This window comes from Lepisma saccharinum, chromosome 2 (genome assembly GCF_977018435.1).
Source record: "Lepisma saccharinum chromosome 2, izLepSacc3.1, whole genome shotgun sequence".
NCBI classification, from domain to species: domain Eukaryota; kingdom Metazoa; phylum Arthropoda; class Insecta; order Zygentoma; family Lepismatidae; genus Lepisma; species Lepisma saccharinum.
Window position 1 is genome coordinate 148,005,800 of NC_139230.1, and position 21,359 is coordinate 148,027,158.

The window sequence follows — 21,359 nt, forward strand, 5'->3', positions numbered from 1 at the left end:
GCAAGGATGATCGCCACCCCCTTCCCCTTCTGGAAAATGAATGTTGACATAAACATACCTATTATGAGTTGATTTCAGTCACAGTAATTTACATCCATTATTATAATAGGGATGTATTAACGTGATAATTTCAAACTCAAGTAATATGCCTTGTTTACCCGCCTGATAAAAATAAATTGTTTCCCCCCCTCGCTGGAAAAAAATCTGCAGAAATCCCCTTGCCCCCCAGTGTGCATGCCTATGCCCCCCCAACCCCCATTGAGAACATCGTTCATCCTCTACTATTAGATCATGGGATTTTGTAGCAGATCTTCTGGTTTCCCAAGGAACAATCTCCCGATTTTTTCAAGTCTGACCTGGCAACACTGCCCCAAGCCCCGATAACTGCAGGGAAGATGCGCGAACGCTTTTGACGGAAGGTTTTTTTTCCTTGTGGTCGAGCTATACATATTAATCGTCTATTAACATTATTGACCTGTAAATATAACGTAGATACAGTTAGCCTATTTATGTTAAACTTTATCTTTGTATTATTTGGTAGTCCGGAAAGGTCATTATCGAAATATTGTTATTTGATATTGCTCGAACTTTTTTTTGTTCATTGGAGTGTCAAGATATCATCCCTTTCCTGTTACTTATCACTTTTGGAGGAGGGGAGGGGGGCACGTGCCCCTCTGTACCCTGCTATATCTTCCAATGCAACAAAATATATTAAAAATTTGCCCCCTCTAGGATTGACTTCGCCCCTCTACTAAGAATTCCTGGCTATGGGGCTGTAAACACAAGAGCTAGAAAGAAAAAGGCCTGTAGGACCTTCAAAAGCGGGCGAAACCTGAATCAGATCCGTGAGCAGTTGGGGCATCGGGGTAATGGTTGTGTCATAAACTTGGGAACATTATGACAGTGAGTGAGTCCTAACTCAAGGTTACCCCCCCCCCCCTTTCCTCCTCGAAGCCAATGCGTCGCTATTTTTCCACAGAAGATTGGAAACTGAAACCTGCAAAGATTCACGTAACAGCTACTGAAGTGAGCCACGAAAGCTCATTGATCATGATAATTAGGGACAGTGGCGTAGTGGCTGCCCGATAATGCAGGGTGTGGTGAGGTGTAAAACCAGCCCCACAATATTCTCTCTCTCTCTCTCTGCTTCTGAAATTTTATATAGCTTAGAAATTCAATGGGCAGTGTCGCTTATGAAGTAATTTAATTTACGAGACAGAAATCTGGTTTCCAGTAACATATGAAACGACATCATCGATAATAAGCAGGGGCGTTCCGGTTCGGCCAGAGGGGGCCGGCTAACTTGACATATGTGTCCCCTCCAAAATGCAAAATTAACTTCCTTGCTCGCAGATGGAAATCTATAGGAAAAAATCCCTTATCTCATAACTAGACCTCGAATTTTTAGGTTCTAAAAATTATGCTTTTAGGTTCCTAAAATAGGCTCTAAAAACCCTAAAATAGGTTCTAAAAATCCTGAAATAGGTCCTAAAAATCTTAAGTTAGGCTCAAAAAATCCTGAAGTAGGTTAAAAAAAAAACTTCAAATAGTTCAAAATTTCTGAATACTGCTGATTAGGTATAGTCACCAGCAATGAAAATGGGACACCTATATCCTGAAACATGCACCATCTTGCAAAACGTTATGTGTGTTGCCTAACGCTATGGTGAGGGCATAACTTAACATTGGAAATTTGCTATTAAAATTCACTCATCACCGTATAGTTAGGCACCAATCTGTTTTCATGTTATCCACAGTCAAACTCCGCAATTTTGTCTGTGAGGATCATCTTATATTCTGAAAATCTTTCAACAAAAATATAGTGAGTGGTGTAAACTTCAATGCTGAAATGTTCGTTTGCAAGGCATGAATGCCACAAAGCATGGAAGTGACGTGAAAGTGAGCAAGAGCACACAGATCAGACCACTTTGTATTACACAGGTAACAGTGGCACCAGACATTTTGCTTCGTTTATAGCTTTGAAAAATCAGTATGGACTTTGAGGAAGGGAAATCGACAGAGAGTATGTTTCAAACACGTTCGTAATTGAATTTTCTCGTGACCAAACAAAGCAAATGCCTCTGTGTGACATAAAAAGTCTGTAAAACCTTTAATAATACATAAAAAACTAAAAAAAGGTTTGATTTAGACACATAAGCCTAAAATAGGTAACTTCACATCAAATATTTTCAAGATGTTATTTTTTTATATTCAAATAAGAGCTGAAAAAAATTCTCAAATAGTTTACACCTGTTCCATGTGGTCCCAAAACTCTGTAGGATGTGGAGTCCAATTATCCCTTTGCCCTAAGGGTTCACAGCATATGGGTTAAATGTTACCATTATTGGGGGGCATATTTTTCTTCCATATTGAAATTCTGTGGACATTTCCTTCTTTTCCAGTGTGTTGTTATTTTATGATCTACAGTGCTCGAAGTGGAAACTCCTATAGCTGGTATGCTTGGTCGAGGAGGATCTTTGTGTAGATCAGCATGGAGACTATGAAGAAGTGGGGGATGCTTATGCAAATTATCCTAGCAGGAGGGGATGGTTAATGAAAATTTACATAACTGGGGGGAAAAACACCCCTCTGCACCCACAACTACAGCACTGATGATCTATTAATATAAAAGGTCTTGTTTCATGAAATATATCGAAAAGAAATGCTAGTGTTGAAATTATTATTAATAATGTCCACTATTATTAAAATTAAAATCCTCTTCGGAATTCAGTCTTTCTGATCGACTTTCATTGAGTGACGAATTTTCAATGAATGAAGTCCCATCATCGCCCTATTACCCATCTTTCAAAGCTGGAGTCCGCCATATTTCCTTCTACTAGATTCCAATTGATCTTGTGATGCTGGGTTAACACTGGAAATCTAGAGGTCCAGTTTAACCCACAAAAAAGAAATGAGAACTTTGTTGAATACATTAGTAACTATTAGTATTAGAAGGCTAATGTGAGGGGATTACTTTATATCATACATTTTAGTCCAATGAGAAGGTCCGGAAAAAATGCAGTTACATACCTCAAAAACTTTTAGATCCAATTTTTGCAATTGAAAACAATATTGATTTAATAGTGCACAATTAATTTCACTGGACGCCATGGCATTCTCTCTTTTACAATTTGTTTTAGATCATTCGGCCCCAATGGCTGACTCCCGCCACCCCTAGCTACAGCTCTGAACTTGACAAAAGCAAGAAAAGCAGATAATGCGAGCGAAGCAAAGCAAGAAAATTTTACAAAATTAATTTTTATTTGCATAAAATTTGAAATTGAAGGGGTAATTGCTCACAATGATCCCCTGCCCCCCCCCCCTTGTAGTTGTGTCCCTGTATAATGCAGACATATTTAAGCAATATATGTTTACTTTGGATACTTTAGGCTCACTGCCATTGTTAGTCAACCTTAATCTGCATAGTTGCTCAACTAACCTTGTGTTAATGCGAATACCACAACCCTCCCCACTTCCATCCAAACTGATTCTAAAGGCATAAGAGGTAATGTTTTATTTCAACCCTATCGCCGCGATCACCAACAGGAAGGTAGAAAACCTATACATAATAACCAAAAATAAAAATCAATAACAAGTCAATCAAACGATAGTTTAAAGTGGGATCCGAACCACTATGTGCCTCCACCAGGTATCGAACCCAGGACTCCTTGATTACAAAGCAAAAACATATTCACTGCGCAATCGAGAAGGCAATTATAAATATCTGATACATAAAAAAATATAAAACAAATTCACTTACATATATTTAATACTAATGTATTTTTACATATTTAGTAATTTACATTTATATTTAATAACATTATAAATATTATATATGTAATCTCAGTTGCTTGGTAGAAAATTTGAAAAATATAACCTGTTTAACTCTACTATCCTCTAATTTTCATGTACATACATAATATATATGTATAGTTTGTGTATGTCTGTGTAGACCACAATCTTCTTGCCTCCCCCCCCCAAAAAAAAACCATCAATCTTCAATGATTTTGCACCCTGGTAGGGTATGTAGCTGCCTGGCAAACTCCTCACTCCGTAAATTCACGAACTGCATGAAATCAGAAAACGAAATATATCCCCCCTCCTTTCGTTTTCAGAAAACCTGTTTCACAACCCACTCCCCTCCTTTCTGTGGTGAAGGAAACTCCAGTGGGTCAATGAATCTCCCTCCCTATTTACTGGGAGCAGCAAAAGAATACTGCTGCAGCATCTATTGACCACCGACGGAACTGCAATTTCAAAGCACAGCGAGGTTTAAATGTAGCTTCCCCTTCTATAACCTAACTATTCTATGGTGATATATCATCTCCACAATACATATCACCAAATATTGTGATGATATATTACCAACATGATATATATATATATATATATATATATATATATATATATATATATATATATATATATATATATATATATATATATATATATATATATATAAAAATTTTCAATTTTTCCATATTTATATATATAAAATCAAAGAAGAAGAAAGGAAACTCTCACCGGACAGTGGAAAAATTGAAAATTTTCGCTAGCTTAGTAGCATCATCGGTGTGAGATGGAACCGGAAGTTGGGACCCTGCAGAGTTGCCAGGTCCCCATCAAAGAAGAGGCGCGTAGAACAAAAAAACACTGTTTCGTCATCAGGCTCATCGAAAACTGTGAGTGTGTAGGATGAGTTGGGAGGGAAGGGCTGGCTAGGGAGGGACGGTGGGTGAGGGGTGGTGAGGTTGACTTCACTGTCCCCGTCCACACCAAACACCACAACATTAGTTTCAACGACTGCTTCCGGGTGGCCATCATCCATCTCCTACCCCAACCAGCCAACACCTCTCTTTGCAAAAGATAGGAGAGGGCCTACATATCGGCCACGTGCAACCACTCCACCTGGCCTGAACAAGTCCACCCACTAATGCACACCCCTCACCCACCATTCCTCCCAAGTCATCCCATCCGTTCCGCCCTCCCTCCCAACTCATCCTAGACACTCACAGTTTTCAATGAACCTGGTGACGAAACAGTGTTTTTTCATTCTACGCACCACTTCTTCTTCGATGGGGACCTGGCAACTCTGCAGGGCCCCAACTTCCGGTTCTGTCTCTTTCGTCTCACACCAATGATTCTACTAAGCTGCCGAAAATTTTGAATTTTTCCATTGTCCGGTGTTTCCTTTCTCCTTCTTTGATTTTTTTTAGCCCTTTTGGCCTCCTTGCTTTTATCCATTTTATATATCACCAAAATATCGTGATGATATATCATCTAGTTGATATTGTCTGGACGATATTTTTTCAATGATATATCATCTGGACGATATATCGCCCAACACAAAAGGGGAGGAATACTCACTTTGTGGCCACTCTGTATATCAAAAGAGCAAAAGCTATAATGAAGGCCATTTATCATTATTAAAACAAGTTTGTATTGACAGTGATTAATATAATTCTAAACATTCATAAGTCATCAGATCAAAAATGTTGCTATGTACACTTCGCAACATCTTATTTGACCGCCCTGAAAGAATTCTAAGTCCCGAATTCGTAAACTTCGGCTCCAAGTGAGAGTAGCCAACTTTGGTTGGTCCTTCCACTAGACGAAAAATGCTGCGGTGAGAGGTTTTCAATTTCGCACTTTCCATGAACTTATAAACTTAGAAACTATTATAATACACAATCAAACAGAAATAATAAATTTGAAAAATAAACTTGAGGAATTTTTACGATTCTGCTTGCTCGACTTGAAATTAGAGGGGTTTGAAACACTGAATACAGTTTATCTCCACCTGGAGGATATCGCCATCAAGTTTGTGCAGAAAGAAGCAAATTTGCGAGGAGTTTATGCGACATTTTATTTACAATAGCTTGCATAATATTGAACAGTTTTCAAAAAATAATATTTTTCACGACTTGTCGAGAAAATGTGCTTGGAACACAGGAAGGTGGGAGTCTTCATAAATGTCAACATGTTTTTAAGGATATTACATCATGAAAACCCTGGGGGGTAAAGGCGGTCAGGGGCGTGATGCTGATCACATCACCCCACTCATGACCGGATCAAGAAAGTGTGGGGCGTTACCCCCACACCCCCTATACGCCTTCATGGCGTGGTGCTAAGCACAGGGGAGCACTTTACCTTTTTTTACGTCATGAAGTTAACGTAGAGCAGTTGGTTACACCCTGTTTTCCTTATTTTTTGTCAAGCGTGAAAGGTCGCGGGTTCAAATCCCACCCTCTCCTCCTATATATATATATATATATATTTTTTTTTTTACTGAACAGAGACTGTTGATATTAGAATATTTAAAAAATGAATCTGATGCACACTTGAGGGACGTTCTTTCTGTGCATATTTCCCCTTAGAAGTTGCAGATTTCCAGTTTTTAAAGTTAATTTTTTTTTTTAGTTATTGTTCATATGTTGTGTTAACACACACATCATGATTAATTCACAAATCACATATATGTATTCAGGATGAAAAATGTAATGTTATTTAAGTTATGTATTGTTTGTTCTTTACTGACACCTAAAATATTGATTATTTGATTTTGATATACTAAAACAAACATATACAGTTATGTTAAGTAGTGATGTAGTGCATTACTGTAATGAAGGAGAGCGTTTAATAGGTTCAAATTGCTAAGATTGGTAATTTTATGTCCGTTCCTTCGTAATGACTGTTGTCAATCCCCTCACCACCATCTTACCATGCATCTAAAATAATCGCCAATTAACATAAGTAAATGGTTATTGCGACGGAGGCCGATTCGATAAGAAACTACTAATAAGTACTTATATAGTGAGTGACAAACAAAAGATTCAAAACCTCATAATGATCGTTAATTCGTCACTGCCTTTGTATCTAAAATGTTTGTCATCTTTGGACAGAAAGTACGAGTATCAAATATAACAAACTTTCCCCACTAAATTTGCAATATTCGATACCACCATTACAGACTTAGCTCTACGTAACTTGATTCTGCGCATACCACGTGGCATGTGACTTCTTCCTATCATCGAAGCAACTTTCTCTTACTATTTCCTTTCACCTCGTGAAATACAGAGACCAATGTTAACTTCTTAGCATGGTGGATAAACTTTACATCCAAAGATAAACTCCTGATAAAAATCCTGCCTATGTGGAGAATCGAACCTTCGACCTCACTCGTAAGAATCAAGCACGCTACCTTTCCTACAGGTAAGTCATGTTATGATTAGCTACCAGTTTGAAGAAACCAATTCACAATTCATGGCAATTTTCATGAGGAAAGGAATTCAGAAAAATCTAGAAACGATGGAAGAGAATGATTGGTGTTTTGTCATATTTTGTAAATTGTGTAAAAATTCACTGTTTTGAACAAGCAATTGTTTTGTTACGAAGTCTTTTGTTATTTGTTTAAGGTATAGGAACAGGAGAGCAAAAAGGAGTAAAGGATATTCAACGTATGAAATATAAAATATGTGTGAAAATAAAACAATGGAAACCCTGCAAGCTAATACTAACAAATTTCAAACTATGAAAACATATTTTTGTGGTGGAAAACTGCAAGTCATTTTTAAAATATGAACTTGAATTTTTTTTTGTATTAAAAAGTGGAGATATGGGACGATACGATCCCTCAGCAAGAAAAATTTAAGTAAGCCGACTCCTTCCCTCCAACTTTTTCAATGGTCATATTTAGTAATTAGTGTCCGGGAGTTGAGGAAAAATCAGCTTTTTTTCTGACACTTAAAAACAATGCCAAACTTGATATCATGTCCATTTCCCTTCAGTTAGAGCCTGAAAACACTTTCTATTTTACATTTCTTTTGCATTTTTCAGCCTTTTTTGGCTTTTAGTTTATTTTTCAGTATTCTTAATAGTTTTTGTTGCAGTTTTTACTTATTTTTGAGGTTTATTTTTCTCCTCCCCTGTTGTTTCGTGCAGTTTAAATGCATTTACTAGTAAAACTTACATATTTAGATTTCTTGACATGGTCCTTTTAGCAAATTCACTATGAATCGAAAATACGGTCAATGGAAAAACATAATATCATTCTTAACTGAAATGTTGGGCAATGGATTAAAATACTTTGTGTGAAGACTAACTTGAGGTTCTTTTTCTGGACACTATTATCGCTTTAATCTGTGGTTTTAAAGAAAAATTAGTCACAATATTAAATGAAATTATACTCTGGTGTACGCGAAGCAGAACTGTATTTTTGGATGCTGGCCGACTACAGTATCGTAGAAGGCCCACTCTGAAAGGAGATGTATTGGTTGATTTGGTGTTTTAAGTCAACTTTATGCACAGTAAAGCTAATCGGGACTGGACTTACAGTTTAAAGTGGGATCCGAACCACTGTGCAATGAGCCTCTACCTGATATTAAAACGGGAACACCTTGATTACAACATTCTGTTTAAGAACATGTATTTATGATATATTAATTCTTAATGTGTGTTAACTTAGCTTTTGACAGCTAAATGAAAAGAAAGGTATTGCCAAAAATCCTGCCAATCACTGAAAAATCAAGAAGATAAGTAGAAACATTTCCGAGGTATGCATTGCATAAATATTTACAGTGATTTAATGTAATCTTATATTCCATTATTACAACACTTCATACTACGTAAATAACAATAAAAAAAATGAATCAGGAGTGGGTGAGATTTGAACTTACGAAGTTTCGTTCTTGACGAAAAAGCAAAACGAGATGACAGTTTAACCAACTGCTCCAGGGGATTGCTAACATGAAAGCCTGTAAAACAAGTTTATCTAAGTTTAAAAAAAACATTTTGCCGGAGTTCCGAACCATGTTTCGCCACAGATCAAGGAAAAGACGCACTTTGTAGAATCGTCCAGGTATTGTGCAATTTATCTTTACTGTAATTTTGCCTAAAATCAAGAGAAATTTGCTTCATTGCATTGATATGTGATTTCAATTCTCTCCAGGTGGTGGAGAATGAGTTCAGTGTTTCCAACTGCACATAAATTCCCCTATTTTCTATTTCAGAATGAATAGTCTTAACAAAAATCAACATTTCTATTTCCAATTTACGATTTTTGTTTAATTGCGTATTATATTACTGGTTTAGGGTTTCTAACTTCATGGAATGTGAAAGGATGAAAGAAATTCACAAGAGCGTTTTCGTTTAGAAAGAAAAAGTGTGGCTAAGTTGGATACTATTTGTGGATTCTCAAGCACTATGTTGCCAAATTTACGAATTCAGGACTTTGAATTTTTTCAGGGTGGTCAATTAAGATGTTGCGAAGAGTACATAACATTCAGCAGGTTCATAGGAGGGGGGGTTATGCTTAACAGAGGTTCCAGATAGAGAGGGAAAAGACAAATTTCAAATGATGAGAAAAGTTAATCGCACAAGAATGGCTAAGTCATTACTATTTTAACGACATGGGAAATGTAAGTAAGTGTTCTTTTCTTTCTTTACAAAATTTAAATAATTAATAAATATTCACATCAAAATTGACTTTAATGCCTGTTATTAAAGTAAATTAGTAACTAAAGTAAGTGGCTTTTGCTTCCTATTCTGATTAACTGTTTGGTTGACACTAAGATAGTTCTATGTTAGTGAACATGTAACAGCAATGAATATTCACCTGCTCATATGTATAATGGTTTCAGCTTCCTCTTTGGCACTATTCAACTTTATGGCTTGGCTCCTAGAAATCTTACCAGTCTTCTGCTTATTGTGCTTGAAAGAGAAAGAATATATTTCAGATGTCTTAGAAATTTAGCAATTAGGAAAGAAGTTTCACAATTCTATTGAAAAATTGAAATGGAGTATGCAAGTCATAAAAATATTTAAAGCATCTAGTCTCATCAAAGTCAGCCTCTTTGTTGTTACTGTTATCAGTAGAGACCAGATCCTAAAGGGAATTCCTTTAATTATTTTTCAACAGGATCAATAATGTTGGTTATTTATTTATCTTAAAGCAACAAAGTTTTGACTTCCCCTTTTTTACCTTTTTCAGCTCACATTCCCCATTTTCAATTTTTTTTAAAAAAACATTTTCCTTTCTGGTCCTTTTATAGACTAGTTTTTCAGCCTACATTCCCTCATTTTGTTTACCTTCTTAAAAAATATCTTCCTTGGTCCCAGAGGCATGTAACCAGTGTTACCGGAGGTAACAGCAAAATGTGAAGAATTAAAAAGTTACTTAAATGAAATAAGAATATTTATTTATTTATTTATTTATTGAAATTTCCAGTACAGCAGAAGCCATTTTAAACCAGAAAGAAACAACAATAAAACAATAGACTAAGATTTAAAACAAAAGAACGGATAACATAAAATAAACAAAAATAAAACAAGCCAAAAAAAAGGACCAAGGTAAAATGATCAGTTTCACAAAAGCATTACTTATGTACAATTTTTTCTATGTTGCTGATAAAAAATGAATATGTAGTGAATATATCTATTTGGTTTGAGATGATATTGAACTGATTCGGTAGCCTATGGAATAGTGATCATTGTATGAGTGAGAGCCTGGGAGTTGTAGTGTGAAAAGTTTCCTTGCTCCGTGTTTTATGTGTAGGCACTCTGAGGGAGAGTTCGTGGAGTGGGATGCTGCATCTTAAGTTTCCATTTATAATCTTATATAGCAATTTCATATCAGCAATGTATCTACGAGTTTCTGGAGTATTAATATGCAGTTTTACAAGAAGATCTCTCTTGGGCATGTGTTTTAGGGCAGGCACTCTATATCGAACGATGGAGAGGAAAAAGCTGAGAACACTGTTGATCTTGGAGGTATGAGAATGGGCAGCCATGTTCCAGATTGGTGAACAATATTCTAGAATGGGGGACAAAAATATCTTGAAGTAAATGGAAAGTGCTTTCGGGTTATTGATTTCGGTGAATCTGTAAAGTAGGCCTAGCATACGCATTGCCTTTTTTGTGATGGTTGATATGTGATTATCGAAATTTAGTTTTGAATCTATGAGGATACCTAGATCTCGGTGTTGCGCTTCTTTTGCTAGAGGGAGGTCGGTGAGTGTATAATTGCCTTCAAGAATGTTTTGTTTCAATGAAATTGTTATGTATGAGCATTTAGAAGGGTTTGTGGACAGTTTCCATCGCTTACACCATTCAGAGAATCTGTTAATGTCATTTTGGAGAATTTGCATGTCTGATGGCTGTTTTATTTCTCTCATAATCTTGCAATCATCGGCAAACATTAGAATTGTGCTTGAGATGGGGGAATTAAAGAGGTCTGTGAGATCATCCGGATATAATACAAATAACAGAGGGCCAAGAACGCTTCCTTGCGGCACACCAGATATAACAGGAAGCCAGTTAGAATGAGTTCCAGAAAGTATAACGCGTTGTTGTCTATTTCTTAGATAGTCTTTCACTAATTTTAACGTGTTTCCAGTGATGTTAAATCTGTTAGATAATTTATGCAGTAAATAGTGGTGATCCACTGAATCAAAAGCTTTGGACAGATCAAAGTAAACAACATCTAACTGATTACGATTAGTAATTGCGTTTATGGCACAGGATTGCATACAAGACAGATTGGTAAGGCATGAAGAATTTGGTAGAAAGCCGTGTTGTGCTGGGTTAATGTAAGGGGATGTGAATTTCAGAAGTCTTTTTTTTAGAATTTTTTCACAGACAATAGCAAGTGTGGAAAGGAGAGAAATGGGCCTATAACATGTAGTATCGTTAGCATTTCCAGATTTAAAAATAGGAATGATATTTGCTTTCTTCCATTGAGTGGGAAAGCAGCCTTCAGAGAAGCACCTATTGTATAACATTGCAAGAGGAGTAGCTAGTGAGTGAGCTGTTTTTTGTAGAAAAATAGTAGGAATATTGTCTGGTCCAGATGCTCGGTGAGAAGAAAAGGAGGTAAGGAAGTGCAAGACTTCTCCTGGTTCTGTAAAGACGGTAGAAAGAGAGTGAGAGCAGATAGATTTGATAGGCGGGTGATCTAAAACATCATTTGAAACAAAATTATTTTGAAATGTTAGATTGAATAGTTCAGCTCTATCATTACCAACAGCTGAAATGTCATTGTGTGTTACTTCTAAAGGGATGCGCTTGGCTTGTCTTCGTGAATTTATTAATGTCCAGAATCTCTTTGAATTAGTAAGGAGTTCATTTGTGACTGTTAAATATGTTAACCAAGAGCATTGGCATCGAGTAGATGCAGAGGACATTTTCTCTGCAGCCGACAGAAGTGAAGAGGGAGGCCAGTTCTGATAACCTGAAGAGGTAACAAGAGGAGAGAGCACCAATGCAAGGAAAGATCAGGGGAAGACTTTGGGACAGTGTGCTACGAGGTTATTCATATGCCTGTTCAGGAGGCCAGTTACAGGTCAGGCCTGCTGGTATATGCCATGCCAGTGTTATCACATCGGATTGTCAGAAAAGAGCAAAGAGCTAAATCACGCCTGAAGCAACTAGAGCTAGACTGCAAAGCGACGGCTGTATTGAACTACAACCGAGACCAGTCAGATAATAGACAAAAATATAGTACCTTGGTGCAATTTGTGATTTGGACAAACCTTGCTCCAAAAACACTAAGTTGGCAACAGTAGTACATACAGCTGGAGTTCCTTCCACAATTTGACTGTTGCTGGATAAATGGAATTATGTCGTATGTTCACTGCACAAATGTCAAAACTGATCCGAGAAATGTGGTTCTTCTTCTTTCCCTTTAAACCTCATTTCCAAAGAAATAAAGAATTGACAAGGTTCGACCACTATTCACTGGATTTTCGTGGTAAATGTCTCATGGGTGGTAGTTCTTGCTAGGAGTGTATTTGGCTAAATCACTGAGCAGATTACAAAAAAAGAACAAAATGAACAATTTTTTTTTCGAAGGAGGGACATCTGTTATGGGTTACCAGTAAATCGGTCCAAATTTTGACCTGGCAGGCATTTTCAAAAGACCTCCGAGTTCCCTTAATGGGACAGGTAATAAAATAATTAGCGGCAGCTCCTGCATTGCATCTGCTTGTTTTCGACAGGCAAGAAGTAGAAAAATGTAACTGCACAAAGTTAACAAATTGATAGATAGAATGTTATTAGGATTATTTTGAGGATCCCAGCATTTTTTATATTAAGAACCCAAGATATCAGGGACTTTTAAGGGATTATGATATATATATATATATATATATATATATATATATATATATTTGGTCTAGGAATTAATTCGTGCAGTTGTTACGCACACATTGAAGCTGTAGTTCAAACACAAAATACATAAATACCTTAAGAAAAATATTGTCCATCGCGAGCCAACACTTTCGCCTATCTGTCAGGCAAGTTACGGATCCCGTGGCGAAAGAAGTCTTCATCCTTTGAAGCGATCCAGTCAGAGACCCATTTTTCGATATCTTCTGAAGAAGTGAACCGCTGTCCAATGAAATCGTTATTCATGCAATTGAACAAGTAGTAGTCTGAAGGAGCAACGTCTGGTGAATACGGCGGGTGGGGTAAAACTTCCCATCCGACATTTTCTAAATAGGTTTTGACCGGTTTTGCGACATGTGGGCGAGCGTTATCATGTTGAAAAATAAGTTTATCATGTCTGTTCTCCCATTCTGGTCGTTTCCTGGCCAGAGCTTGCTTCAAATGCATTAATTGTCGTTGATAACGTTCTCAATTAATAGTTTCACCCGTTTGCAGCAGCTCATAGTACACCACACCTTTCATATCCCACCATATGTACAGCATTACCTTTGCACAGTGAATATCTCATTTCGGTTGTGATGGACCTGGTTCACCTGGCTTCACCCAGGCCTTTTTTCATTTCGGGTTCTCGTAATGGATCAACTTCTCATCGCCAGTAACAATGCGATGCAAAAAACCCCTTTCTTTTCTGACTTTGAAGCAGCAATTCGCAAATGGTTTTTCGTCTTTCAACGTCTCTGTCTTTCAATTCATGTGGAACCCAATGTGACATCTTTTGAATCATTCCCATGGCTTTGAGGCGTTTGGAAACTGTTGTTTGATCAACGCCTAATGCTTCTGCAAGTTCATCCTTCGTTTGACATGAATCCTGATCGAGCAATGCTCTCAAGTCTTCGTCTTGGAATTTTTTTGGCTGTCCAGGTCGCTCTTGGTCTTCCAGGCCGAAATCACCACTTCTAAACCGTGCAAACCACTTCTGACACGTTCGCTCAGCTAGCGCATGGTCACCATACACTTCCACCAAAATACGATGACTTTCGGTAGCACTTTTCTGCATGTTAAAGTAATGAAGCAGAACACCCCGCAAAAACATTTTATCTGGCACGATGTTCAGTTGACTACAAAATGCTGTTGTTGACGCGTCAATCAACTGCCCTATACTACGAACGATGCGCGCTGACAGGAGTTTTCAACGCATGTGTGGCTACACGGAACTGTGGGACGATACGCTCGTTACGCCATCTCTTGTCCAGGCGCACAAATTAATTCCTAGACCAAATATTATATATATTATATATATATATATATATATATATATATATATATATATATATATATATATATATATATATATATATATATATATATATATATGCATGCTTAAAAACACTTAAGATGCTGACCAAGGCAGTTTATTAAGATATAAAAACACTTAACATGTAACGTTTCAACCCTGTATCAGGGCCTTCCTCAGAGGAAGAACTAAAGTAAAATGATGAAATACACACACAGAAAGACTACATACACATAGCAGGGTAACTAGTCACACAAAAACAAATCAAGTTGACAGTCCTTATCTTGCACGATTTCTCCAAAGGAATTAAACATATCACTCCTTGACAGTTGACTAATTGGTGTACCACACTGACAAGTGATTGACAGGTCAAGATTAGCAAGAGTCTGGAACTACCTGTTTTATCATTCCCCCACCACTCCTGCCTTTTTGGATATGGATGAATACCTCCTCCCCTGGTCTTCTTATCTTCTGTTTCTTCCTTGTTCATTCTTCCTCTTTCTTCCCTCCTTCCTTCTTCTAATCCTTTCCACTTTCTCTAACACACTCTTCTATTCCCTGTTTATCTTGAGTCCTCCATTCCAATTCATGATGTCTTCTCCTTTCTTCTCTATTTCTTTGGCCTCCTTCCATTTTCTCACTAGTTCTCTCTTCTCAACTGTCAAGAGGTGATATGTTTAATTCCTTTTGGAGAAATCAAGCTATATTTATTCTCTGGAAAGTACAAAAGGGGATGTTCTTGAATAAGATGTGGTGTCAAACTACTAGCAATATTAACGAAACATTTTATCTATGGAAAACTCCAGAATGTGATGAAAATATAAATATGCAAATCAAATTTCCCTGTTGATCTGTACAAGAGAATAATTTAATGAGACTTCAGGGGTAAGTGTAACAGTTCACACAGTCGATTAGTGATCAGTCTGTGTCAGGGGTGTCCATCCCCCCCCCCCCCAGGCCATGGACGAAACTTCCCAAAGTCGTTCATCAAAATCCCCCCCAAAAGAATTGTCCATACCCTGACCCCAATACCCACATGAATATAGTTTGGATAAACACACAGTTATTGATTTTTGTTTGAATGTGGATAATTTGATTTCATTTTTTTAAAAAATGAATTTTCGAAATACATAAGCTTCAGGCAACGAAAATGGACAGTATTTTACAATTATCCAGTCAGTCATAGCACAGGAACATATACACGCGAAACTAATCATGCCTGAAATCATCCAACACCAAAACAGAAAGAAAACACCAGACATTGTTTACCACTGGCCGAGATGCCAACAATCGAAAGGCGCATGACATTCCAAACCTTTCATTGTAGTTGAAATTAAAAGACTAATGAAAGAAAAAGTACGGCTCACTTTCATGTCTGCTTCAGGAAATAGTATTATTGTGGAAGTTGTTAAATCATGAAGTAGTTGCTGATCATCTATTGGGTTGGTGCGAATGAAATGTCCGGCCCAGGTGCATCATTGCCAAAGGGCAAAAAAATTAAAACTACAATACCTGGTTAATCAAAATAGTCGCCGTCTGCAGCCACACACTTTTGTCATCGCTCAGCCAACAATTGAATTCCATGGCGAAAGAAGTCTGGAGTCTGCGAAGGAAAGAACTCCTCAATGGCATGTTGCACCACCCGATCATCATCGAAGGTCTTCCCTGTCAGGAAGTGATCGAGATGCCGGAAGAGATGGTTGTCAGTGGGAGAGAGGTCGGGAGAATATGCTGGATGAGGAAGGGTTTCATATTCCAACTCATGGAGAGCCTGCACCATCCTTTGCGCGACATGTGGCCAAGCATTGTCGTGCAACATGAGGACACCATGTCTTTGGACCATTGCTGGATGCTTGCGGAGACTTTTGCGGTGCATTTCATGGAGTTCAGCACTGTAACGATCTGCATTGATGGTTTCACCTCGCCTGAGAAAGACATGATGGATCACACCCACCATAGACCACCATACCAGCAACAACACCTTCCGTGGGTGGAGAGGTGGTTTCGGAAACCGCCCTGGATGTTGATCACGATCCAACCATTGTCCTGATCGTTTATGATTGTCATAGCAGATCCATTTTTTATCTGAAGTGACAATCCGCTGCAGGAAACCATCCCGGTTATTCCTTACACTCAGAGAACTGCACACCTCCAGTCGGCGAGTCTTGTTGACCAGTGTCAAATCATGTGGTACCCATGAGTCGAACTTTTTCACTTTACCGATCGCATGGAGCCGCCGAACGATAGTGGTATGGTGTATGCCTAACTCGTCTGCAATGGCACGAACACTTTTCCGAGGGTCCCCTTGCACGGCGTTCCTGAGGAGCTCATCCAAACATGATGTTGGTCGATGGCCACGGGAGTCATTTTGCAATGCTGTGTCACCGGAACGAAATTTGACAAACCAGCGGTGAATGGTGTGTTCATTTACCATTCCTGGCCCAAAAGCGCTGTTAGTGTTTTTGGCGGCTTGCTGAGCAGAATGTCCCAGTTTGAATTCGTAAAGACAAATCACTCGCAATTGTGTGTTCTCCATGGTGCACTTTCAGACGACCCTGTTCAGCAACACACTGCCTCCTGACTAACTGGGTGATCCAGCCTGTTTGCTGGACATATACAGAGTTTATGAGGTTAGACCTGTGACCTCAGTCAATCCCTGTGTTGTGTTGTTGAGGTGAGTTTCCCACCAGACGTCAAAGTGGACATTTCATTCGCACCAACCCAATAATAACCATAACTAAAAATCAATAACAAGTCAATCAAACGAAACAATTCCCCATTTTTGTGTGAAGAAATGTAGAATAGGTTGGTAAACTATGAAATGTTGTTCCTCCAAAAAATGTTCATGGTGCAGGTGCATCATGAATCCCCCCTGTGGGCACCCCTGGTCTGTGTCCACTGACAGTTTTATAAGATCTAGTTATTCGAAAATGAAAAGGACTAGCGACACATTTCCTTAAGTAAGTAGTTGTATTTGTGGTATAACCAGCACAGGAAAGTATGAACCCCCCTCAAGCAGATTTGGCTATACTTAAAACAAGCTCAACATGAGCATATGAGCTTTTTGCTCAAGTGTGGAACCAAGTCTAATCCAAGATTTTTTGTAAAAATGCCCTCGGGAATTTCTCGGAAAGTATGAACCCCCCTCAGATTGATTTGCCCATACTTACAAAAGGCACTTCTGTGAGATTGTTGTCCATAAATTTGTTAAAAATATGCTCTTCTTGATATTTTATGATATCTTAAGTATAGTGACTGCTATAGTGCCCTAACATGTATAGATTTCAAAATATTAACAAAATTGTTAATATTGCATTTTTCAGAAAATTCTATTTATAAAAATTAGGCATTTACAGCTTAAATATTGCATATATCAGGAAAATTATAGAGACAAAAAATGTAGAGAATCATGCCTAGAATATGCCTACAAAATTTCAAGTCTCCAGTACTGGTAGTTTTTGAAAAAATCACAAATTCAAAAAATTGTCGATTTTTTAACAAAACTTCTAAACAGCCTCTAGATTTCAAATATGCAATCCCCATGCCTCTATCTTGAAAAATAGGCAAGTTATTCAAGATCTAGAGAACAACAAGAGATTTTTGAAAAATTATAGAGATCAAAAAGTTGCATCTCGGCATGCCCATATTAAAGCAACAAGCCCCATGTCTCTAGGATTCATGGTTCCAGAGATAATCAATATTATTGTTAATATTGCATTTTTCAGAAAATTCTATTTATAGAACAGACATAAATCAGAGATTTACAGCTTAAATATTGCATATATCAGGAAAATTATAGAGACAAAAAATGTAGAGAATCATGCCTAGAATATGCCTACAAAATTTCAAGTCTCCAGTACTGGTAGTTTTTGAAAAAATCACAAATTCAAAAAATTATCGATTTTTTAACAAAACTTCTAAACAGCCTCTAGATTTCAAATATGCAACCCCCATGCCTCTATCTTGAAAAATAGGCAAGTTATTCAAGATCTAGAGAACAGCAAGATATTTTGAAAAATTTATAGAGGGCAAAAAGTTGCATCTCGGCATGCCCATATTAAAGAAGCAACAAGCCCCATGTCTCTAGCATTCATGGTTCCAGAGATAATCAAAATTCAAAAAATTATCAATTTTTTCAAAATTTGAGTATGTTGCTCTGGGGAACATGCAGAGTCACCCCCAGGAATATAACTGGCCTAGGATCAAAACTAGTGAAAATTGCAAAAATAAAATAATCGATTTTTTCAAAATTTCAGTATGTTGCTCTGGGGGCCATGCAGAGTCACCCCCATAAATATAATTATCCTAGGATCAAAATTAGTGACAGAATGCAGAAACAAAAATTATAATAGGGCTTGGATACAGCTACCAGCCACTATATTTTTATTTTGAACACAGCACTTAAAACTAAGCCAAGATGCACCCCCACCCACCCCCACCCCCACCCACACCCCCACCCACCCACCCACCCCCACCCACCTACACCTACACCCACCCACACATATATTTACTTCCCGGTCCACTTCTATTGCATCATGTTGTGCAATATTAATTGATTAAATAGTTATGACATAATGTGATGATGTGGTGTTTTCTGATTGGTTTAAATAAGCAGTGTTTCTATTGGCTCTGTAAATCTATATAAGCCAGGGCACAGTGCAGATTCTTCACCATTGCTGGATCGGCAGTGGAACCCACAAGTGGGGGGCAGAACCTGAACAGGCTCCACCAAAGTATAGGAGACTTGAAGCATATAATTTGGCAGAATAACCCAAGTAAGGTCATAGAAACAATATACACTGATACAATAAAAGCCAAATTTTTGGCAGGGGGGCCAAAGTGGTTCCTAAATACAAAATAATTAATAACTCAAGAACTAATTGACATAGAGCTATGCAGTTTTTTTGTCTGGTGGAATAACCCAAGTAAGGTCATAGAAACAATATACACTGATACAATAAAAGCCAAATTTTTGGCAGGGGGGCCAAAGTGGTTCCTAAATACAAAATAATTAATAACTCAAGAACTAATTGACATAGAGCTATGCAGTTTTTTTGTCTGGTGGAATAACCCAAGTAAGGTCATAGAAACAATATACACTGATACAATAAAAGCCAATTTTTGGCAGGGGGGCCAAAGTGGTTCCTAAATACAAAATAATTAATATCTCAAGAACTAATTGACATAGAGCTGTGCAGTTTTTTTTGTCTGCACTGAACCCAACTGATATTTTTTATTAAGCATAGAATTTTGGTCATAGAAACAATATACACTGATACAATAAAAGCCAATTTTTGGCAGGGGGGCCAAAGTGGTTCCTAAATACAAAATAATTAATATCTCAAGAACTAATTGACATACAGCTATGCAGTTTTTTTGTCTGCACTGAACCCAACTGATATTTTTTTATTAAGCATAGAATTTTGATTTGAATCCCAAGAAATTTTATATAATAAACCAACAACAAAAATACCAATGCCAAAAATATTAACACACATACACACACACATATACACACACAAATCACACTGCTGAACCCAACTGATATTTATTATTAAGCATAGAATTTTGATTTGAACCCCAAGAAATTTTATATAATAAACAACAACAAAAATGCCAAGTCAAAAATATTGTAATCAATGCAATAAGAATATATCCAGCCCCAATTGGGCTAAGCACCAAAAGATTTGTAATCCAGACAAATGCAGAACACCCACAAAAATATGCCCTAAATGCCATAGAAAATATAGCATGCAATACTTCACATATACACATAAAGGCACTTGTTCTGCACAGTCATCAACATTGCCCCCACAACCATCTACATCTGGTCTGAAAAGGAAGCATGAAGCACCTGTTAATGCTGGACCAGCAAAGCAGCCATGCTATGCACCACCTATCCATAGCAGTTTTAATGGCCAATTAAGGGATTATCGGTTTGTATCAGAGCCAAGATGTGACATTAAGAATTTTTTGAACAGTGTAAATCCTGATGTGCAGGCAATTCTTAATGCACAAAATGGCTCTTATAAGCTCTCCCTCAAATTGTTTGCACAATATAAGAAGCCAAATGGCACAAAATTTACACAGCCCCACATAACAGAAACTGTACCGGTATATTCAAATGCAAATTCAGACAAAATAATAAGCAGTTTGATAGATCAATTAAATATTAAACACTCTGAATTTGCTGGAAAAGAGTCTGGATGGAGCCTATGCGGATCTCCACACAAGTTATATGTTAATATTTCTGAATTCAGCCCATTACAAGGATCTACATATTTGCCATTACCTGCCAATATTAAAAACAAAACAGCCGTGGTTAATATAGAAAATAATGATGATAAATGGTTTTTGTGGTGTATTTTAGCTGCTTTGTTTCCAGTTTCAAGGAATCCTCAGAGAATAAGTTATTACAAACAACATGAGCACGATTTTGATGAGGCAATGGAGGGTTTAGAATATCCAATGTTTGTTCAGAATATTGATAAATTTGAAAAAAAGGCCCGGGATATTAATGGCAAACAATTATCTATTAATGTATTTATTTGTTCCACTGGCCGTGGCAATTGCTTGATAGAACCTCTCAGAATCAGTACATTTGTTGATGATTCTGCTGTTCCGATTGATCTGCTCTTAATTGAAGGGGATGGCACATATCATTACACTCTGATACATAATCTTGAAGCTTTAGTGAGAACACAACTAGACAAATCCAATACAATATTCAAGTTGTGCAGAAGATGTTTAAGTGTATTTGATGGCAGGAAAATGGTAAATGGGGTTCGGGAAGAGAATGCAGAAATTGCTAAAAACAAGTTAATTGAGCATCTGAAATACTGTGGCAACTATAAACCTGTTCATATGGTGATGCCCAATCCAAGAGAAAATGCAGAATTCAAAA

The 21,359-nt window shown here is 37.4% G+C and overlaps 1 protein-coding gene across 1 annotated transcript in view; it reads right to left on the reverse strand.

Moving 5' to 3' along the window:
• LOC145983694 (uncharacterized) overlaps positions 1-21,359 on the reverse strand; it is a 133,572-nt gene that overhangs the window by 86,575 nt on the left and 25,638 nt on the right. Inside the window, exon 3 of the mRNA XM_083116749.1 lies at positions 9,614-9,708. Within this exon, the coding sequence (XP_082972875.1) occupies positions 9,614-9,708 (95 nt within the window). The remainder of the gene's footprint in view (positions 1-9,613; positions 9,709-21,359) is intronic.